General features: G+C 39.2%; 1 protein-coding gene across 1 annotated transcript in view; it reads right to left on the bottom strand.

Moving 5' to 3' along the window:
* The window catches only part of LOC128740402 (uncharacterized), a 166082-nt gene extending 165173 nt beyond the window's left edge, over window positions 1–909 (bottom strand). The window contains exon 1 of the mRNA XM_053835943.1: window positions 286–909. Within this exon, the coding sequence (XP_053691918.1) occupies window positions 286–909 (624 nt within the window). The remainder of the gene's footprint in view (window positions 1–285) is intronic.
* Between the last annotated feature and the right edge of the window lie 21437 nt (window positions 910–22346).

The following is a 22346-nucleotide window of genomic DNA, read 5'->3' as shown; positions in this document are numbered from 1 at the left end:
AGATGAAATATTAAAGATGACAGCTTGACGGTGCGTCGGTCAGCGACCGTTCTTGGACGAACATAGCTATGGAGTACAATGATTCCATAATCGAACATTACATGATCGAACATTAACAAAAATAACTGAACGGGGCCTCCGCAAAAGCGCTTAAGCACTTTGCTGAAGAGAAGCTTGGTCTTCCTCTTGTGACGGAGAAATGTTGTCAGATATTAGTAGAACTCAAATTTTAGAAATGACTCTAGTATATATGCCATCTTTGGTCCTGATCTTCGCGACCCGAACCTTCCCGTCGTCTGCTGTGTGTACTTCAACCACTCTCCCAAGGCTCCACCGTAGAGGCGGTTGGTTGTCGTTCTTAAGCAAAACCATCATATCTTTAGCCAGATTGCTCTGCTGTTTAGTCCATTTAACCCTGTTTTGCAGATTCGACAGGTAGGACGTAGACCATTTTTTCCAGATTATCTGTAGATACTTCTGGAACTGCTGCCATCGTGATAACGAATTTTCTCGCAGATGTTGCAATGAGGGCTCTGAGACTAACGCCATTTGACGATGGGTCAAAAAATGTCCTGGTGTAAGGATTTCCAAATCTGCAGGATCGTTACTCAAGGGCGTTAATGGTCGACTGTTCAGGGATGTTTCTATTTGCGTCAGTAAAGTGTAGAACTCTTCTGGCGTGTCGACTTTTGTTCCTAGAGTGCGTTTTAGATGGTATTTCATCGATTTCACCGCCGCTTCCCACAACCCCCCGAAGTTCAGCGATCGTGGCGGGATGAACTTGAAGTTGATGCCGTCATTTGCTGCAGCTTGGGGTATAAAGATGGTGAATGCTTGCGAATTGAATAATTTGAGCAAATGGTCCAGTTCCCTTTTTGCGCCTAAGAAATATCTAGCATTGTCGCACATGATGATTTCTGGATTCCTCGACGCGCGACTAAGCGACGAAGTGCACCGATGAACCCTTCCGTTGTTTGATCGGAAACCATCTCCATGTGGATTGCCTTGGTTACTAGGCATACAAAAATGACCACATAGCATATACGAATATCAGTATTTCTATGCGGGAAACGGATTTTGAATGGGCCACAATAATCTACCCCTACACGAGCAAAAGGCGAAGCTGGACTTACACGTTCTGAAGGAAGATCTGCTCTTGGATTTTCGGTTTAACACGGAAACAAGAAACACAGCTACGAATTACCTTTCTGCAAAGGTTTTTCAGGCGGCGTGGCCAAAACCGCTCTCGAATACTGGCGACCAGCAATTGTTGTCCAGCATGTAACATAGTATGATGATAGTGGCTCACGATTAACACAGTGAGAGGGTGTGTGTTGTCTAGAATGATTGGGTGTTTCCTTCCAAATGACACTGAGGCGTTTCTGAGCCGACCTCCAACGACGATGACACCATTGACCAGCATCGGAAACAAAGGAAGAAGCCGAGAAGATTCGCCTACTTGGCCTATTGTTGAAAGCTTAGCAAGGTCCTTGGTGAAAGTTTCACTAATCGTACTAGAGCAGTTTCACGTTCTTCGAGAGACAAATAGTCCGTTTTTCGATTGGTTGGGTTTCGACAATTGTATGTGAATCTCCTACACAGTGCTGTGATTCGAATTAGTGCTGATAGTGTCAATTGTAGACTGAAAATTACATTAACAGGTTGTGGTTGAGCAAGTGTAGTTACGACAGACTTTTCTTCTAGCAATTTTTGATCTAAATCTGCCTCATCCAACGAAGCAGACTTTGGCCACGAGTTTCTGGATTTTGACAGCCATGTTGGTCCATGCCACCAGGTAGAGTAATCTGCTAATTGTTCTGGTGTCATGCCGCGAGAAATTGCGTCTGTAGGATTCTTAGAACCAGCCACGTGGTTCCCAACTCCACTTCTGGTTATGTGTTGAATTTCGGACACCTTATTTGCCACGAACATTTGCCAGCGGGATGGCGACGAAGAAAGTCAGCATTTCACTATAGTGGAATCTGTCCAGAAGAATGACTAAGCAGTGATACGAATACTATTGCTGACCTTTTCATAGAGATGACTGAGCACAAGTGCGGAAGATAGCTCTAAGCGAGGAATGGTCATTTTCTTACATTTGCGACGAATATCATCCAGAGGCGCTACACGTGATTTCACAGTAATCAGTCTAACTGAAATTTTACCATCATACGAAGTACATCGGAGATACACGCATGCTCCGTATGCTTTTTGGAAGCATCACAAAACCCATGAATTTCGGCTGCGATGGTGTTGTTTTCAAATGCGTGCCAACGAGGAACGAGGAAAAGAATCGAAAGTCCAGCTAAGCTGCGACAAAATTCTAGCCACCAGTGCTGAAGCTCATCGGTGAGAAGTTCAATCTAGGAGCATCTTTGCTTCCAGAGGTCCTGGAGAAAAATCTTAGCTTGGACTACGACAGGCCCTACTAATCCGCGTGGATCGAAGAGGCGTGCGAAATCGGACAATACGATACGCTTGTTGATCTCGGTGGACTTATTCCATTGAGGCACAGAGAATCTAAAGTAGTCCGTTCGAGGTTCCCATGAAAGTCCCAGGGTTTTAATTGTAGCTTTGGATGCCTCGAGTTTGAGAGATGTGCGATCATCCTTCAGGTCTTCGGGGATTGCTGCTAATATTTTCGAGCTGATGGAGCTCCATTTTCTAAGGGTGAAACATGCAGATTCGAGTAGCTGACTCAACTCGGTGTAGACTCGAATGCTTTCTTCCTTTGATCCATTGATAGGATTTTTGCGGCTACAGGATATTTTTCTTTTCCAAGATCAGCCAGTCGTTGTAAACACTTCGTAGCGAGATACGGTGCCGATGATGTCCCATATGTGACAGTTGTCAACTCGAACGTCCTTATTGGTTCATTTGCAGAACCTGCCCATAAAATACGTTGAAGACGATGATCAGCTGGAGCCACGTTGACCATCCGATACATTTTGGCGATGTCAGCCACGATAGCGAATTTATGCAAACGAAAGCGAAGGACTATTGAAAATAAATCTTCCTGTACTACAGGACCGACCATTAGCGCTTCGTTGAGAGAAATACCAGATGCAGTCGAGCAAGTATCGTCAAAACAACGCGAAGTTTGGTGGTAGTGCTGTCTGGCCGAAGAACAGCATGATGCGGCAAATAATATGGGAATGGTTGCGAAATCTCCGGAAATATTTAGTAAGGTTCCGGTTCTACATCCGGTTTAGTAAGACACTATTTTCACATTTTGAAAGGAAATTACCCATGGAATTTGAAAAAGATATTATTTTTGAGCACCAATGCTGCCAAATATTTTTTAACTCGATTTGAAAACTAAATTTATATTTTTCTCTAATTAAGTACAATTTGATCTCAAAAATTCCAACTTCATCATATTTCGCCGATTTTTTTACATAAGAATCACTCATTGCTCCGAAGTGTTCTTTTCCGATCCCGAGATATATCGTTTTAAAGCAATAAATGCGGCATTTTTTATGTAAACAAAGAGCAAAAGTATTTCTTCTTGAAGCAGTGAGTCTTTATGTAACGTAAAATACTTTGCCATATCGTAAAAGCATTTATGCAGCATATTATCAAGTTTTTCTCAACAGCGTTACCAGCTGAAACTGAAAAGTAGGCAACACTGTTACGAAATACTTCATTAAATATTGTATGCAGGCTTCCACGATATGGCAAAGTATTCTTACATTCCGTAAAAACTCACTTCTCTTTGTTTTACATAAAAAATCGCGGATTTCTTGCCTTGAAACGCTATTCGGGGTGATGAGTGATTCTTTTGTAAAAAAATCTGCGAAACACAATGAAGTTGGAATTTTTGAGATCAAATTGTACTCATTGAGAGAAAAATGTAAATTTAGTTTTCAAATTGAGTTAAAAAATATTTGACAGCACTGGTGCTCAAAAATATTATCTTTTTCGAATTCCATGGGTAATTTCCTTAGAAAATATGAAAATTGTGTCTTTCCAAACCTATTTCCATATTTTTTTAGTGTATTCCGGGGCTCTTTCTTCTTTCGGCACTTTATTCTGACTCTTTCCAATGTTTTGCAGATGTACTGGTGGGAACAATTGAACTTTTTTGCGGCATCCCTTTGGATCACGGAATCCTTGTTGTTGAAGGTCCGAGAAAGAGAACAAAGTCGTCCCCACTAGCACAGTTATTATAAACTAGTTGTGGTAACCGATTTATGACTAATTTCCGTCATAAATAGGTTGCAGCAACCAGAAAAGACAAAAGTGTGCTACTCGGGATTCTGCATCCATAATTTTGGTTGATCTTCAACTACCTTGCTTGCGAGTAGTAGTAGGGGATCTTAGGATATGGTTAATAGTCTAAGCCGTAACATTTTCGCTTTTAAAATGTTGTACCGAATACTTAGTGCTGAGTGCTTAGGGGAAATCTCAGAAGTGTACAACGCTTTCGCGAAATGCTTCTTGTTTTGATACCATTTTAAGTAAAACTTGGCAAGCATAAACAAAACAGAAAATACTGGCAGAAAGAGGAGAGAGAGCTAGCACATACCCACTCTCATTTCTCTCTGAGCTAGTTTGTTGTGTTGCATAGGGGCCTTAAAAGCATAAATAACGTGCACAGCCCTCACCGCTGAAGTACCGATGATGACAAAGACGAATTTCACGCGCAGTTGCGGTGCGAATACGACCGCTGCCCAAGACATGATGTCAAAATCATCATTGGGGACTGTAATGCTCAGGTTGGACAGGAGGAGGAATTCAAACCGGTGATTGGACGGTTCAGCGCACACCCGCAAACGAACGAAAACGGCCAAAGACTTGTCGACTTAGCCGCCTCATGGCCATACGTAGTACCTTCTTCCAGCATAACCTCTACCATCGGTACTCCAGGTGTACCAACCAACCAGACAGAACCACAAATCGACTACGTGCTTATAGATGGTTGGCACTTTTCAGACATTATCGATGTCAGAATCTATCCGGGCGCTAACATTGATTCGGATCACTACCTAGTGGCTAGTGATGGTATGGGTACGTCAAAAACTATTTGTTGTGAACAACATACGATACCCGCGACCGCCACGGTATAATCTAGCGCGAGTAACCGGATGTCACCAACAATTACGTGTTATCTCTCGAAGGATTGTTGAAATACCGTGAAAACAGCCGTTAATATCGTAGCGGAGAACGTCCTAGACCGAGTGGCACCGAATTGACGTAACGAATGGTTTGACGAGGAATGCCAGCAGATATTGGCTGAGAAGAACGCTGCGTAGAGCCACCCGTCAGATTGTGGATACAAGCGATACAAACAGAAGCGGAGTCAGCAAACCCGACTTTTCCAGGAGAAGAAGCCTCACCAGGAGAAGAAGGAGTCGAGCAGCTGTACCACTTTCACGACACACGGAAGTTCTATCAGAGACGCAATGAACCTCGCAAAGGCTTTGTGCCGTGGACCGAAATGTACAGAGATAAAGATTGACGACGCGTGGTGACCGAAAGGGTGAAGCAGTTACGATGAACACTTGAATGGCGTGAATGATAGCGGAAGAAGTGACCACATTGGAGTAGCGAGCAACAAAGATGTTCCACCCCCATCGATAAGGGAAGTTAAAGAAGCTATCCAGCGGCTGAAGAACACCTGTTAGACGTGGTTCAACGTCAAAAATTCTCCTTTTTCAAGTGTAATATCGCTTCTTCACATCGAATCAGGTTACGTTTGTTACAGTGAGTGGCATAAAAGAACAGCTATTATGCAAGATGTTCGAATAAAAAGTATAGAGCTAAAGAAAAGTTGTTACCATGTGTGAGAGTTCCTTTAAACTGTACATTCTAAATAAACCATCAACTTTCTCCATCCGTTTCAAACTTACTTCAGCGACTCTGAAACTTGCGAGTGAAACTTTCTTGCACGCACGTGTATTAGCAGCCGGCTCCAATTGTACTGCGTATCCCTTTATCCCATTGCAGCTGTCAAGAAACTATTATCGCGGTGGAACGCAAGCTAAACAAATGATTTACTTTTCTGCAACAAAAATTTCACGCTATCCGCTGCTCTTTCTTGCGCCGCCTTAGCCTCATCACCACTTCGTTGTAACCGCGTGCTTTATTAATCAAATTATTTTAACTAACTTCAACCTTTTGTTTGGCACCTGCCACCTCAAGTCTAACGCGAGGCGGTATCCAGACAAGATAAGAGCAACTTTCGTCGGTGTCCCATCAAACTTCGTCAAAGCAGCTCGTCTTTCACCAGAAAGCAATATAAACCTTTTGGTTAGTCTACTTCCTTCCTGCGCCGGCATACTTCCAGCTTAGCCGTAACCGAAGTGAAGCGGATAACGCCTCGCGAGACAAAAGCTTTCCATGGTGCGCCCATCGCGTAGCATTATTTGAATAAATTAGGAAATTCATTCTCCGCTGGTTTGTTATCACGAAGATACTCCGCTTTCGCGGGAGCCTGAATCGGAATGGTAGGTATGTTTATACCAGTACGCTCATACTGCTATGCTCGCAATGCGATAGGGGAAGGGGAGGGCTTCGATCGGGAAGAAATTCCAGCTCACAAGCATATGCCGAATACCTATCATAAATATTTTCTATGAGTAATGGATGGAAGTTTTTGCGCGTCATATTTCACTGGTTTGGCTTTTTCGGATAGATAATTGCCGGTAATTGGTCCATTTTGTAACCGATAATGTGTCTTTTATTCATGGCAGTTCATAAATATTATGTTGAATTATTGTATCATAATAAAAATGTATGAATATGGATATTTAATACTTCGTTTTATTTAGTTTGTTTCACCGGAAAAATATGCTGTTATCTAAAAAAGTTTTACTGGTTTAAATTGCTGAACACAGGAAGCAATTATGTTATAAAACTAACATTTTTTGTAATTCCCTAATTTCGATATCAGCATGTAACCGCTCGACGCTGTCAATTGGTTTAACATGCATAATTTCTTCGTGCTTCGTATTTCTGTTTTCTACGCTGTAGCGTCCCATAACGCAGCAATCTTTTCTACAAAATAAACGAAATCCACCTTTTCAATGTTATCAGACGTGCACTTTGGTCATTTCTACTTCGGCGAACGGTGCACTTAAAACTGCACAATATAAAGCTGCCATCATTCGAGTATAAAATTGCATTGACATTCTTGGGAAACAATTGTCGGAGCCGGAGGTAATAGCTGACAAGCGCTGAAAGGTATTAATTTGGTAGGTATTGCATTTCTTTGATCGTTGGACTTATTTTTGTTGTTCATTTTGTTGTTGGCTCAAAATATATATTGAATCTTCATAGGTAGGTAATACACAGTAATGTAAAACCATGTGTATAAAAATATAAAATTAGCTTTTTTCAATGCACATGCACATACAAAAAGATTCTACTCCGGATAATATCTAATTTGAATGCTATGTAGAGCAAGAAATTGCCACCATGAACTGACCGGTCAAACAGGAACCAGAAAAAACTCTATTAGCCATCGAGCAAAATGGGTGTAAAATGACCAATTCTAATGCCATTTATAGTTGATATTATTTTGGTTCCGCTGCAGTGTATCGCTACCGGAAAAACTAAAGCGACCAACTCGATTGTGTACCCCCAAACTAAATTATTTCCTCGAAAACCCATTGAGTAAAATCGAAATCGGCCGAAACAAATAATTGCTTTCATCCGGTGGAACAAAAGCCGTTCTTTCTGTTTGAAAAACTCAATCAACGAGGGTCGCTTCTGGTGAACCATTCCATCTGCTGGCTGTTTTCCCGCACCTTCGTTTCCATTTCGTGTATTTCAGTATAGATATTGCTTTGCTTGGCGCCAATTAGGGGGCACCGCCCTGAACGGGCAAAAGTTCAAACCCCCTGCTAATCCTCGTCACCTAACAAATCCGTTCCGGAAAAAAAGTATAGGAAACTAACTCCCGGCTTCCGTTCCTTTTTCCATCAACGAGCGCACCGAAAAGCGAACAATGCCAACTCGTAAACCGGCGCAGACAAAAAATCTTCCTGCCCGGATAAAATTGATGTTAATTGCCAAAACTTTTGTCGTAGGAAATTTTATTATTTCTTTTCTTCTGCACTAGCATTGGCACGAGTCCACTACAGAGGCACCTCGTAAGGACAAAGTTTGCCCTTTCTTTATCACTCGGCCTGGAAAGACTGCTTTTATCACCTGGTGTTATACCTTGGTGCTTTATTCAATTGCCGTTTTATCTTCTCTCATTCTTGGCAAACAACAACTGATGTAAGAAGATTCTTACGTTTTTATTGTGCGGCCGAACCCAAATCCTTGAGCATGGTCAACTCAGAGGTGCACAATTTACTAACTGGTCATGGTAAATGTTTTGGCAATCTCATGCTGGGCATTAGGCGTAGGCTACCGCTGCGATAATGATTTTGGACTGATGACATTACTGCAATCCTGAGCGTGCAAATTCGTATTAGCACGAAGATGCTGAATAACGGAAACCAGGAAGAGCCTTAGCAGTACGTAATTGCGTAAAAAACGCCGTAGAAAAAAATTAGGTGTAGTAACAAACGACATAATACAAAAAAAGTACAGAAGAAAGTGTTCCATTCAACTTCAATATTGCATGGAAATAGAATGGAATACTGTCTGCCTGTTTTACTTACAGCTGAGCTAGGGATGGTTCGATCACTTTGACTCAATTTCGATTTATTTACATATAGAATACTACGATCAAACAATTGAAATAAACTACGCATTTTTATAGCAATATTTCCACACATAGTATTACCATTGATACGAAAAACTGGCAACACTGTTAAGAAAAACTTTATTATACAGAGTGTTAGGTAACTCGGGGCAAATATAGAGGGTAGAGGACCACATTTGATGAAAAAACGCTTATACATATATGATCAAATCTCGATCATTACAGAGTTATTAAACAGTTTTATTTTTTTAATTTTAATGTGGTTTTAACTATTGGTCATTCAGTGAATGACATTCACTAATAAACATTCTTAATTATCGGTGCTGTTTGCCTTAAATTAGCTCTAGTACAAAAAGCATGCTAGCTAGCCCAATTCTGTTGTTTTCTTCAAAAGCTGAGTAAATTTTGTACTGAAAATTGCCCATAATCTTCTTACCTCATGAAATTTAGTAACTTTTCAGAAGTAAAAGGCTTTGAAATACGTATTTCTTAAGGCGTTTTCATCAAATGCCTCCTTAAAAAGAGTGGTAAACTTATTGCTCCTATTCACCAATTTAACCGTACCGTTCTACAGTTCGTTCTTTGACGTGAAACGCCTATATCTTTTAGTTTGGTGTTTGGTATCGAATTAGTGTCTGAAAACTGCTGTATTCATACACCACGTATAGCACACTAGATCACCGCGTGCGATATGTTTAAAATTAAATTAAGCATAAGCATAAGCATAAGCATAAGCATAAGCATAGGATACATTCCGTGTGCTGTTACTCCGTAATTGATCAATGAAAATTGCAAACTGATGGCTGGAAAAAGCATACTTGGGACAGCACGCTATTCCTCATTGTGCAACCTTATCAGGTCTCTACATGCTGATCAATACCGACGCCGGTCACGTCCGAATGCGGGTCTTGGTGGGATGGGAAGGAATATTAGTCCAATACTTGTCGCTACTAAAAACCAGGGAATCCTCTGCATCTTCATAAGCATTTCGGGAAAGGAATTGATGTTAGTAGATGGGGGGAGCTAGATGGATAATGTAAGTATGTAAGCACCAGTTATATGAGACTAACCTGGATATTTGAAAATTTTCTTGTAAAGCTAGTAATTACGAAAATTAAGATATAAAAAATACCTTTTTAACAAATTTAATATAATGCCAATGGTGCTCATATACAACCATAACTTAATTTATATCGAAAGATACTATGCACATGCGAGATTCATGGCTCGAAAATTACGTGAGGATTTGAACTTATTATACCTGAAAATAAAAATCAGGGATAATGAAACGAGCCAATATAGTCCCTAAATTGATAAGAGTTTCCTCTTACCAACACTAATATGCAGAGATATAGCGTCCTACACGCTTTGATATGTTCAAAATTAAATTGCAACGAAACTAAAAGAGCAATTCCAGCTCAAAACGCTGAAAAAAAGACCATTTTTGACTCGACTATTTTTGATTGGAATGAAATTTTCCTGATGTGTTGAATACCACACAAGAACTCATTTTCCAGCAAATTTGATTTTTTTCGTCAAGAGTAACTTTTCAAAAAGGCGTTTTTAGAAATGAGATTACTTTTTTTATAGTCATAGGAAATTAAGTGTATTTTAAGAAAAAACTTTTCAAACCCACGATAAAATTCATAAAACGTCGATTATCTCGAAACCATACTTTCCGATTTGCATATTTTTTTTTAAGAAAGCCCAAATAATACCCTAAATTCTGGTGAATAGCTGTCGATGGATACTCTTTCGAACTTTTTTAAAACCTTTGAAATTTCACACAATGTTGCAAATTCTCATCACGATGAAGGCTCGTCACCTGCTCGTCAGCGATTTGAATTTTGTCAACTGGCAACTCGATCGTATCCTGATTGCTCGCGATGAATCGCCGACGCAAAAACTGGTGAGCAAAATGTGAATGGATTACGCTCGCAAATACTCGCTCGGTATCTCTATCTCACACTCATCGCTAATCATCGTTACTCGCTGTCATCCAACCAAGAATGTATTTTGCGATGAAACGTAAACAAGCATATTTTTAGGCAAATTACAAAAAAAAATATTACTCATTCAAAAAGAAAACGATATTCGTATCACATATAATAATTATGAACTTATCAAACGTCAACATATACTTGCGACGCCATACACAACCAGTAACTTCAAGCGGCACACGGACAAACAAAATGGTTTCAAGATTTAGTTTCAATGAAATGCAAACCTGGTGCAATATTATTATTATTAATTGGTGGCTCGAAGGTTAGAAGCTACGAAAAATAATACATCCTCTTGTGTGATTAACGATGAAGGCTGATAATAAAAATATCGTCGGCCACTGTACAAAATTGGATTCTGCCAACATGTCTCAAAAATCGCTTGTATCTTGTAAACATGTGCAAACGTTGTTGGTGCTTGTCATTGTCACGAAAAAAAGATTTATGCAGCACTTAACGTGAATGTAGAAAAATTATGAATAACATGTTAAAATAATTTTATGAGATTGAAAGTCTTCTGGGTGAAGAACGGTGATGTTTTGAAGTGCATTTATGTATTATGTCGCTAAAATGTACATTCCAAGTATCTCAGGTGCTAATAGTCGAACTAAAAAACCAACATAAGTGTTAGGTACAAGTTTTTTTGACGGCATAATTCAATATCCGATAGCGCTTTTGCCTGTTTTCAAAAATTGATAAATCATCGCTACTCATCGCGATGACTCAAAATGAGAGCTATTCGTGTTTGATTGGCATCACTAGTGATCAAATCCATGCATGAAAAAAAGAAATAAATTAAATAATTCTCAGCTAGAAAAGCATTGCCAGAGAATTTGACGTTATGGAATCACCTTTGAGTGTGTTTCGAACCGAATCAGTACTTTTATCGATGAATAGCAACATTGCATTCAACTATAAGTCATCTGCGGTAAAAGTGTTTTGCAAAATCAATTCTTCTTTCTTCTGATCAAGTGCCGATTCGAACTTTTACCCCACTAGCGGGGCAAAAGTGCGAATACCGCGGGGCAAAAGTTCGAAGCTCGAATCCATGAAATTAGCACAACAGTAGCTAATAAAACCATATTATCTCTAATCTTCAATCTCTAATTTGCACAAGTTTTTCCAAAATATCCAAATTCTGCAGTTTGTTGTAAAATTCAAACGAAATCAAATTGCTATCAAGTTATCGCATCGTGTAGGTAAATTTTAAATTTGCAACAACTTATGAACGGTTGGGTTTAAGAAAAAAGTTTTTATGGGTAAATTTGTTCAAAATTGTGCGTGGAATTTGATTTTGTTTGGATTTTACAAAAATAAATAAAATTCGGATATATTTGTAAAATTCATCTAACATCAAAATTAAAAAAAAATCCGAAAGAGTGTTCATCGATAGCTCTTCGCCAGATTTTAGGGCATAATTTCAGCTATCTTGAAAAAAATATGCAAATTTCAGATAATGGACATTTTATAATTTTTATCATGGTTTTGAAAAGTTTTTTCTTTCAGTGTAATTTTTTTTCTGCAAACAAACTTAAGTTCCTACAACTTTTTCATTGACGACATTTTGATCAAATAAGTAGTTTTCAAGATATGATGTTTTGAAAAAAAGTAATCTCATTTCCAAATACGGCCTACGTCCTAATACGTCAAAAATGGAGGGTGTTTCACAACCGGGGACAATTCCCTACTAGAGCTAATTTAAGGCAAATAGAACTGAAAACTGAGTTTTTTTTAGTCAAATGTGGTCCTTGAACACCCCTTGAAATATGTCGACCAACATTTGAAAAGGGCCAATAAGCCAAACGTCAAACAGAACGAGTGAGAGTTCATTTTCCTATGCTGTTCCAGCAAAACATAACGCTCACTCGGTCTGTTTGACGTTTGGCTTATTGGCCCTTTTCTAATGTTGATCGACATATGTGCACCAAGCTATCTAACGCCAAAAACATGCCATCAAGAAGACTGGCATCTCTTTCTCGCGCTCATACAAATGACAAGTAACAGAAGCAACAGCGCACCCCTTTCGATAAAATTAAAGCAATATGTAGCAGTATGGGAAAAGATGTGTACGAAAGTGGCAATGCATTGCATACGTGTATGTGTAAATATTCTAGTATACACACACTAGTATGTGTTAGTTAGTTCAACTTTAACTCCGCAGATAGCATTGCGTTTGCTGTCTGTCAACTTTTGGCAGAGTTGTAAGTCTTCTTGACGAAGTGTTTTTGCTAACACTCCGTATACTGTATAAAGTAAACTAGAGTGACTATATACAGAGCAACGACATCCGACATGTCATCCTAAATGTATGGAATGTAAATTTTCTTTGGATAGGACGTCTGCTTGATTAGAATGACACATTCCAATTTTAACCCAGCTAGCACCAACTCGTATATCAATGTGCGAAAACTATCGTAAATATCTCCTAACAAACTCGAAATCGTAACTAAAGCTGGATAAAGCGGGATCAAGTTACTTTTCTGTCGTATATAATGATAATGACTGACATACATACGATTTTCAGCACAAAATCGTAGAGTAGTACGGAGCGACTCGCGCTTAATCGGACTTTATCGTATATAAATACTTATATAGTCGTAACGCTCAAAATTATTCGTAATCACGTATATCCCCTCCAAAATAGTACGGATATGCCAATTTTGCGCATGAAATACGATTTATTTAGCATGTATATCTGTACGTAATGCTGATTTTTACCTTTTTTATACATATGAAAATGCTAGCTGGGAATATTGTCGCCACTCTATATATAGTCAATAGGTATATAGAAGTTAAACATATAGAAGTCAATATATAGAGGTTAAATGTAGGGTAAAGTGAAATAGGACTTAAGCATCCCTTAAGCCAAACATCATTTTGCATAGTTATGGTGCGTCTGGTCCACGTTTTTACCTTTGTTATACTGCAATGGTGGAAACGCGAATCATTTCATCAATACTTATCAATACTCAGTATTTAATTTCATACCCTAATCGACAGAAATAAAATAATTGAACGATTTGCTATGAAGTTAAACAATCAACGGCCGTAAAAGTTTGCTAACTATTGTTAGCTTTTAATTTGCGAATGAAAGAGTGTGAAGATTTGTTATTGTTTTTGGCTTGGTTTACTAATAGAGCCAAAATTTGAAAACAGGGTAATTACCGAAGCCTATGTTTGTCTTACTTTCATAAAAACATGAAATTGTATTTTTCAAACAGGTCGACTTGGGCTGAAAATACATTTTTTGTCAATCGTTTTGGATTACACACTCATTGTTTGAGAATAAAGATAAACAGTTTTACGTTGCTGAGACTTGTTTTTGCTTCTCAGATCTTCTGAATGGGTTCGGTCGTCCTTTACCTTGGGATAATAGCACCGATTAGGTGTCACCTCGCATATTTCAACTGCCCACTAAACAACAGTTTGCCGGGGAAAAAATACAACACCTTTGCGCTGGTTTAACTAATTGGCAGTGATCTTTTGGTATCATCCCGAAAACGGCAGCAAAAACTCGGGTGATGATAATAGATTGCGCGATAATTCGTTGCTCGGTGCCGGAGCCCTTCTTGCGTCTTGCAACAAAGCAGCGGACGTACCAACGAACCACCGGAAAATGTTCCGTTCGCTTCAATGGCTCTGTCTGAGATCTCTCTCGGCTTGGCTTTTTCGCAAGAGCACTGTAATGAAAGAACAAAGGACACTTAATTGCTTCGTTCAAAATAAACCGGAGTGGTTCTTCTTTATCGTCATTTTCCAAAACGTTGTACTCCTAGGTTTGACACGCTTCGGTGCAAAAAAGGATACTGTCGCAGGTGAAACAAATAGGTGCGGATCTGTCGAAACGATGAGTAGGGACAGTGACACTTAATTGCTAAAGTTTTGCCTAGTCTGTTAACCTCGTTGAAGGATTTTTTTGCTGCCCGCAAATCAAAAGTTATGCGAAAATAATGTTTAGTAATTATTCGGAGTGGGATTTTCCGGATTGTGAGTAGGGCAGAATTTGCCTAAATAACTTAATTTAAGCTGAACGGTTTGGATGGTGCGTAATTAAAAATTACTTTCATTTATTTACTGACAGTACCGCATTATTTTTTTCCAGGGACTCTCTGAAGCAGCTGAAGCAGGTGCCTACGTTCTTTGTCTGAAGAACTAAAAAAAATCCTTTGAAAACGGTAAATAAATTCAACTATTTTATCTTTGCAAACGACTGACAAATAGTGAATTCGAAAATATCAATATTATATCAAATATTAAATCTTATTTTGAAACAAATTTATCGTAGTGAAATTATTCTCGAATATTAAGGTATTGCAACTTCTAGCGCAAATCGAATAAATAAGATTAAATAAAATAAAAGAAGATATTTATTTATTTAGGCTAGGTAAAAATTACCCAATACAGTGTTTCTTTTCCAATAGGTGGATATGCAAATATTATAAAAAAAGTTTAATTGCTTTTTTTTACAGTTTACAGTTTACATATTTCAAGACTAGCGAGGATCACAGCCCTAATACGAGCGTTGACTCTGGAATCAACTGCGTGCCAGTAAGTGCCATTAAAACATTAAGCCTGTTAAACACATAAATTTTATCAAAGTTTTACTTGCTGGGACATTTATCAAAGCAAAGCATAGCAATCGGTACTGTTCCGCAATGGATATAAACCCGGTAAAAGTATTATATATGCAGTAGAAGAGAGCACGCATGCAAGTTTACCATTCCCCATCCGGTAGTTTCCAGCCACATGTGGGCGACAATTGTAAGCCATATTTTAAAATACGGAAAACTTTGTGATGAACTAATGGTTCATGCGGTGTGCGTTCGTTCGGCAGCTCACGCCACTACTCTAAGCAGCCATCGCTTGCAGGTTAGAATTGCCTGATCTTTGGTTCAACCCAGTACGTGACAAGTCCCTGAATTTCCCGACGGTCGTAGCTGGGGAACTGTCACTTGCAATAGAACTACCGGCTGTGGTGCTGAAAGACGCATAGAAAGTTTACCGCCATTCCAAACCAACGAACGAAGCTTGGCGTCTTCTCAGCGGTTAGGAACCCCGCGCCGAATGAATGCATCATTAGAGAAATACCTTATTGCGCTTGAATGTGTTTGCGTAGGTTCGGGAATGAGCTTCGGTTCGTCCCCTGCTTTTCATTGAATGTCCTCCCAGTGAAAATGAAAGGTGGTGTGCAGATGGCTGGAAAATGGATTACGTTATCGTGCCACTGAATCTTTTATAGGCCAAGTTTTCCCGACCAAACTTAGGTGGCAGTCGGTGCGGTGTTGCACCAAGGCACAAATTTATATGAAAGGGAGGCAGAGAGATAGAAAGAGAGAGACAGTGCGAAGCATCTTATGAATAATCCCTTTCTTTGTCGGATCGGCGGATTGTCATTATATTCCATCTCTCGGAGAAGGTTTATAGCTCCATATTTCTAGGTCTGCGGTAAAGTTGGTCGTAAATTATTTTTACACTGAAATGCTCTTAAAATGGTGGTTATCTACGAAGAAGAAATTCGAAAGTTATTTTTCGCTTGTCAAAACAAGATCGATTCCAACGTGAACAGACATCTATCAGCGAGGTTATACTGTTAGGTGCTCGAATAACATCGAATAATCGTTAGACTAAGGGGAAGCTGACAGGACACAAAAGCAAATATTTAATATTTACTTCCTCTGATTCTCGTTCAGTGCCCCCAAATAGTGATTCTGTTATGGACTGGTGGAAACAAAGTAACGAAGCAATGTTTGTACCCTTTCGGTACGTAACGAGAGTAGTTGCGGTTTCTTGATTTTATCAAGCTAAAGAAGGGTTTGCTTAGGGTAAGAGGTTGTTTCGATGTTTCATTAATGGAAAATCAATTTTGGGTAGAGAGAAACTCACGTTTGTTTGACAGTGTAATTTAAGTGGATAAACAGTTCACACGAAATAATATAAGAAAAACAAAGAAAAGTTACATTTACTTGAAGTTCCATTTTCGGGTGGTGTTCAACAGACATTGAATTGATATTTTCACAAGGCATCAGGCATCGAAATGATTAAGCAGAAATAAATAAAAGAAAATGAGAGAATAGATATTCCATCCTGTGCTAGTTTTACACATCCGTGAAATGTAGAGCCCATTGGAAAGATCATACCTGAAGCTATCCAGCACAAGAAGCATTTGATTAAAATTCGAAAGGAAAACCAAAATAGTTCATAAGCAGGTAATTCAAGTTTACAAGAGGAATTAAACAGTTCAGATAGAGATATAGGGATGCGAAACTGAGACTACACACGTACAAAGTCCAAAAGGTTCCGAATCGCAAAAAATGACAGAATACGGTGGCGAAATCACGTACACGAAACCTTTACGTTCAGATATTGATGAAACCACATTGCTTTGTTATGGATGATGAGACCTACGGAAAAGCAAGCTTCCGGAGCTCCAGTTTCCAGCTGTACTGAGATCACACACTGGTCCTATGCTTTTCTGGCCGAATTTATCCACGTGCCATTAGTCGAAAGATATTCTGGAGTAGTATTTACTAGGTTAAGGAGATCAATTTAATGCCGAAGAATCTCAATCTTTCGAAAGGAGCGAAACTGCGACCAATAGAAAAGTACTGGGCTGGTTTCGGATACCCTTTATGCAAAGCATGAAATTCTTAATTTTTTGTTCGAGAGTGTGAAGATTATGCACGGTGGAGATTTTATCGAAATAAAATTATTTATCGTAATACTTCCGCAAGGCTGCTGGGATAGATTCAACCTTTTGTTGTAAAAAAAGAGGACCAATTCCAATTGTGTTGTGTTTGCACTCGGTTCGCACTTCTCTTTAACAGAATATAATTTTGCCATAATTTTCTTAGTGTAAAGAAATTTAAAGGTCTCTGGATTCAACTGAGATAACATGGATAATCTTTCTTCAAAAGAAAACTATCTTCAGTTGTCAGGGTACTTAATTGTTCCTCATTGGCGATCAACAAGAAATAATCTAACATCCCGCAAGGGAGCTCTGTTGGACCCCTACTGTTTTTTTGTTTTACAGCGAACTGTACACTATGCGTTAGTCAAATCGACTGACGATTACCATAAATAGCAAAAGCTAATCGATATCTTTACGGACTAGTACCAAAAAAATGAATTCTCTATTAGTGTGCGCAAGTGCTTGGTTACCTCTTCAACTGCAAAAAAGAACCAAGTATTTGGAATTGTCGTACCGACAAGAAGTCTTTGGAAAGGGTATATGTAGTAAAAGACCTAGGAGTGCTTCTCGATACGAACCTCAAGTTTTTGAGAGCACTACTCCTATATTATTTCTAAGGTTAATCAAAATTTGGGCTTTATATTTCGAGTTTCCCAAGATTTCAAAGATTGGTGACGATCCGTTATCGATCCTGTGCCGAACGAAGTATGGTCCACCAGTACTGTCGGTCCTGGGCTGCCTGGTTCTCCAATTCCCTCGAACAACAGCTGAATGTGCATCGTCGTCGACAGCACACATTTATCGGGTGCGAGCTCTTCTTGAAGTCTACAGCTTCTTTCTGGTTCTCTGCTGAAAATAGTTTTAGCAACTTTTTCTTAGGGCATTCTGGCCACGTGTCCAGCCCACCACCTGCAGCATTATACTACCTTCACTATATCAGCATATTTATATACTTTATAAAGCCTGTGGTTCATACACGGGTACAAATTTAATCTCCATAATGCGAAAAATGACTCATGATTTCGAGAATTTAGTGTATTTTCATGTTATGAATATACACCATGAATAATGTTCATGATTTCATAATTTTCTTTACCGTAACGTCGCCTAAGCGTTACTATTTTACACGCGAAATACTGAAACCATGAATCTTTCAACTTAGAACCATGAATCAAATTCCTGAATTTTGGACTAAAATCATGAAATCATGATCTGTAAACCATTGTATGGGAGCTCCTAACCTCACTCTTTTGACAGCAATTGGTAGTTTGTTTACATGGTGTTAGAGTTTGAATTGAAATTTCACCCTGCAGATAATGATCAAATTGTTTAGTTTTTATTGAGGGAAAAGTGCTTTACGTGCGTTTTAATATAATCGATACAGTCATCTTTCACGAAAACTTATATCGAAACCGCTGGATTTGACAAAGTGTTGCGAGTTGCAGTAGCAGCAGTGGAACTCCAGAGGTAACAACATCACGATTAGCAGCAATAGCATGACCGGTGGTGCTTGGTACGAACGGAGTTGGAGTAGGTGACGCTGGCAGTAGAAGTGCTCACAGTTCCGGGCGAGAAAATGCCACAGAAGCTAGCTAAACTTTTTACTTAGGTAAGTAAGTGATATTTGCTGATAGTTCCAATACACCACTGCAAATTTCACTTTTCAGAAGCTGATCAGGCAATTTGTCCCGTATTTTCTGTAAGGTAATGCACAACTTCCGCTCGTACCTTTTATCAACGCCGAAGTACATCCATGTGCATCAGCGTGACCAATGTTATCCAGCATTCAGGAGGGTTGGTAATAATGTAAGTCGTTTTGATAGTTAATGTAAGATTTAATAATTGCTTTTATTTCTCCTATAGGAAATCACACTAAGGGATACCGATGGACACCATCAGTATACGTGGAAGGTGGAGACGAACAAATGTTCAATATCGACTACTCAGAAAACGAACGCATGCCCGAGTGTGTAGGTGGAATTTATCCCTCTTTGAAAGAGTCACTGGAGACATTCAACTCTTGGGATGATTCTGTAGTTGCCGCCGATGATTTACGAAAAACCATTTACAACTTCGAACGCGGTGAATGCAACGACAAACTTAATCACGCGTTGAACGGCCACGTCGACATTTTGGTGGCCCTGCAGATAACACATATCCTGCTAATTATACAAGAAACTGGCCATTTTATCTTTTCTTACTTTGAAAATGAGATGGAAAAGCTGTGACTTATCGCTACACGCACAGATCACGATCCGTACAGTACAGGATAAATAGTAAATCTTTAGCATTGGTCATAAAATTTTGTTCTCTAAACAGTCTCAGCAGTCGATTACTAGCAGTGTTACTTCTGAGCATAAACTAACATGAGGTTTATCAATAGTCTGTACAGATCTCGACAAAGTATTTATCGCTTACAAGTAGTAATGTCAATGAATTTGAATCTAATCGCTAGAAGCGATTTTTTCCGTCCCTGGTCAAGAATTGCAAGACCCAGCCCAGCCCAAATATTGTAAAACCCAGGTCTGCGATTCTAGCTCAACAGCAACGGAAACAATGAGTTCAACAGCTTCAGCAATTGCATGCCCAGGCAATTTAATAAAATGTCAGCTAAATTTTATTATTTTAGTTTTTTCAATTTGTAAAACTATATGTAGTACTGTCAAGAAAATAATTCAACCATTTCGTTAAATTATGGCTAGTATGGTATTAATTGTAATGATTAGACAATATGAATAATATTAAAATAATGGAACCGAACATAGTTATAATGCTATGATAATATTCAAACAGTATGCGGATCAACCATCATCATTATATTGAACATATCCTACACTCCAAAAATATGTATGGAAAATCACTTGTTTTTATATGGTGAACGTTTTTAACGACTCATTGATTTTCTGGTTGCTTGACGAAAAATCATGACTGATATAGTTGATATTATTGGCCCTATTTTGTGAGTCCAGCCGAGCAGCTCGACTCGACTGTCGAGTGTCGAGTGTGGGAAGAACGGCCGGCATTGGCCTTGCCAGCGTTGCTGATATTGTTCAGGGTTTTGCGCGAGAAAAAAAGAAAGGGAAGTATTTTTGCTTTTGTCAACACTCACGCGTTGACAGTTCGGCACGAAATTTTCTGTAAGTGCGAGCAGCCTACGAAATCTCTTTTAACGCTGGCAAGGCCAATAGCAGCTGAATGCATCGCCAAAATAGGACAAGCTCAGTCGTCATTTGTTGACGGTTGAGTCACTAATTTTTAGCAGTCGACTCAGTCGAGTTACGCGACAAAATCGTGTCGCATGTTACTTAGAGGGAAGTCCTGTATGACCGAACAGCCTCTATGCCCGGACACTAGCGATTTCACAAAAACAAAGAGTAGTAAAAATATTTGGTGCTTTAATGGTACTAATGTTCTAATTTTTCCAAATAATTTTATCATTATTTGCTTCGCTAGTGTCCGAGCATGGAGGCTGTCCGGCCATACAGGACTCTACATAATACCAGAAGTAGACCAGTCGAGTAAAGTGACACTCGACGTGACTTTTAAAATAGGGCCCTATACTAGGAAACAGTTTGGATAGGTAACCTGAACCATTTCCAAAGTGTTTCTAGATAAGAGGATACGTGATAATATTTACGGTTAAAGTATGGTTCAAATAATGCGGAATGTTACCAGAGTTACCTGGATCGAACGACGGATGGATTGGCAATTGCTTGAAAGGTGCTCGGAGTCGAATCAATCCTCGTTATTCTTATGTTCGGTAGGAGTCGGTATACTATCTACTGCACAGGTTCATCTCTGAGTATACCTAAACCATCAAACAATATTAAGACCGGATTGAGCTCTGGTGCATAAGCTATTACCGGTTCTTTACGAAATTCCCCGGTACTAGATGCGGCCATTTCGCCAAGAGTTATTGCTACGCTATTGAAGGCGTATCTGTTTCTGCCTTCTCGGCTGCGTCGATGATGTATGACGCAGGTTCTTCTTTCACCACAACACTTGTTGCTTCGGGTAAAACGGCCATCATTGTTGCCTCAACGGAACTGCCGTCATTAAAACGGATCGATGGTTTAATTTCCATATCCACAAACTAAGATATCGTAACCTTTCGACTTTTATCGTCTTCCTCCACTTTCACGGTAGCGGATTTTTTTATTTCGCTATTTTTCATTATAATAGCACTTTTTAACACACAACTCACGTCAACGAAACTGAAAATTACTAATCTATCCACGTTTTTTGCTTATCAGCGACGGAAACCATTACTCAAAACTGTACTTCTTTATTTAATAGAATCATCACATACTGCTAAATCAATAACATTGGCTGCTGTGATTTCAAAGACCGGATTTGACAGTTCGTGTAACGCTTGAAGCAATTATGAAGAATATTCACAAAAATGCTTGTTATAGTTCATGATATTGGTCGGTACAGTCATGAAATCATGAGTCATGGTAATGATTTCAGGAAATTTCAAGCTTTTTGTTTTCATGATTTTTTATTCATGAAAACAGAAACAGATTTCTTTCCGTGTACGTCTGCGCCATACTCCATTTTCCATTTTGCCACCAAGTATAGATAGCAGAATTTTACGCTCAAACCCCTCAAGCACTCGTCGATCAGCATCCTTTGGCGTCCATGATTCTTGTTTGTGAAGGCCCACCGGTAATGTTAGTGTACTGTATAGCGCCAATTTAGTACGAATTTGCGAACTATGGAGCTTCACCAGACTACGTAACCAGAAGAAAGCCCGACTTGCGGCTGTAATTCGTTGTTTTATTCCGCAACTTACAGCGTTGCCACTTGTCATGAGAGTACCAACGTACATGAATTCCTCCACTACTTCTCTTCCACACCATTTGGACTCCCACGTTCCCTGCCAGCAACCATGTACTCTGTTTTGACGATCTTAATGATAAGTCCCAATTTTGCTGCTTCTCATTTCAAAGGCCTAAAGGTCTCTTCCAATGTTCTGCGGTTGATTCCGATGATATAG

This window comes from Sabethes cyaneus, chromosome 3, assembly GCF_943734655.1.
Source record: "Sabethes cyaneus chromosome 3, idSabCyanKW18_F2, whole genome shotgun sequence".
Classification (NCBI taxonomy): Eukaryota; Metazoa; Arthropoda; class Insecta; order Diptera; family Culicidae; genus Sabethes; species Sabethes cyaneus.
The sequence above is the reverse complement of the archived record's forward strand: the minus strand, read 5'-3'. Positions and strand labels throughout refer to the sequence as shown.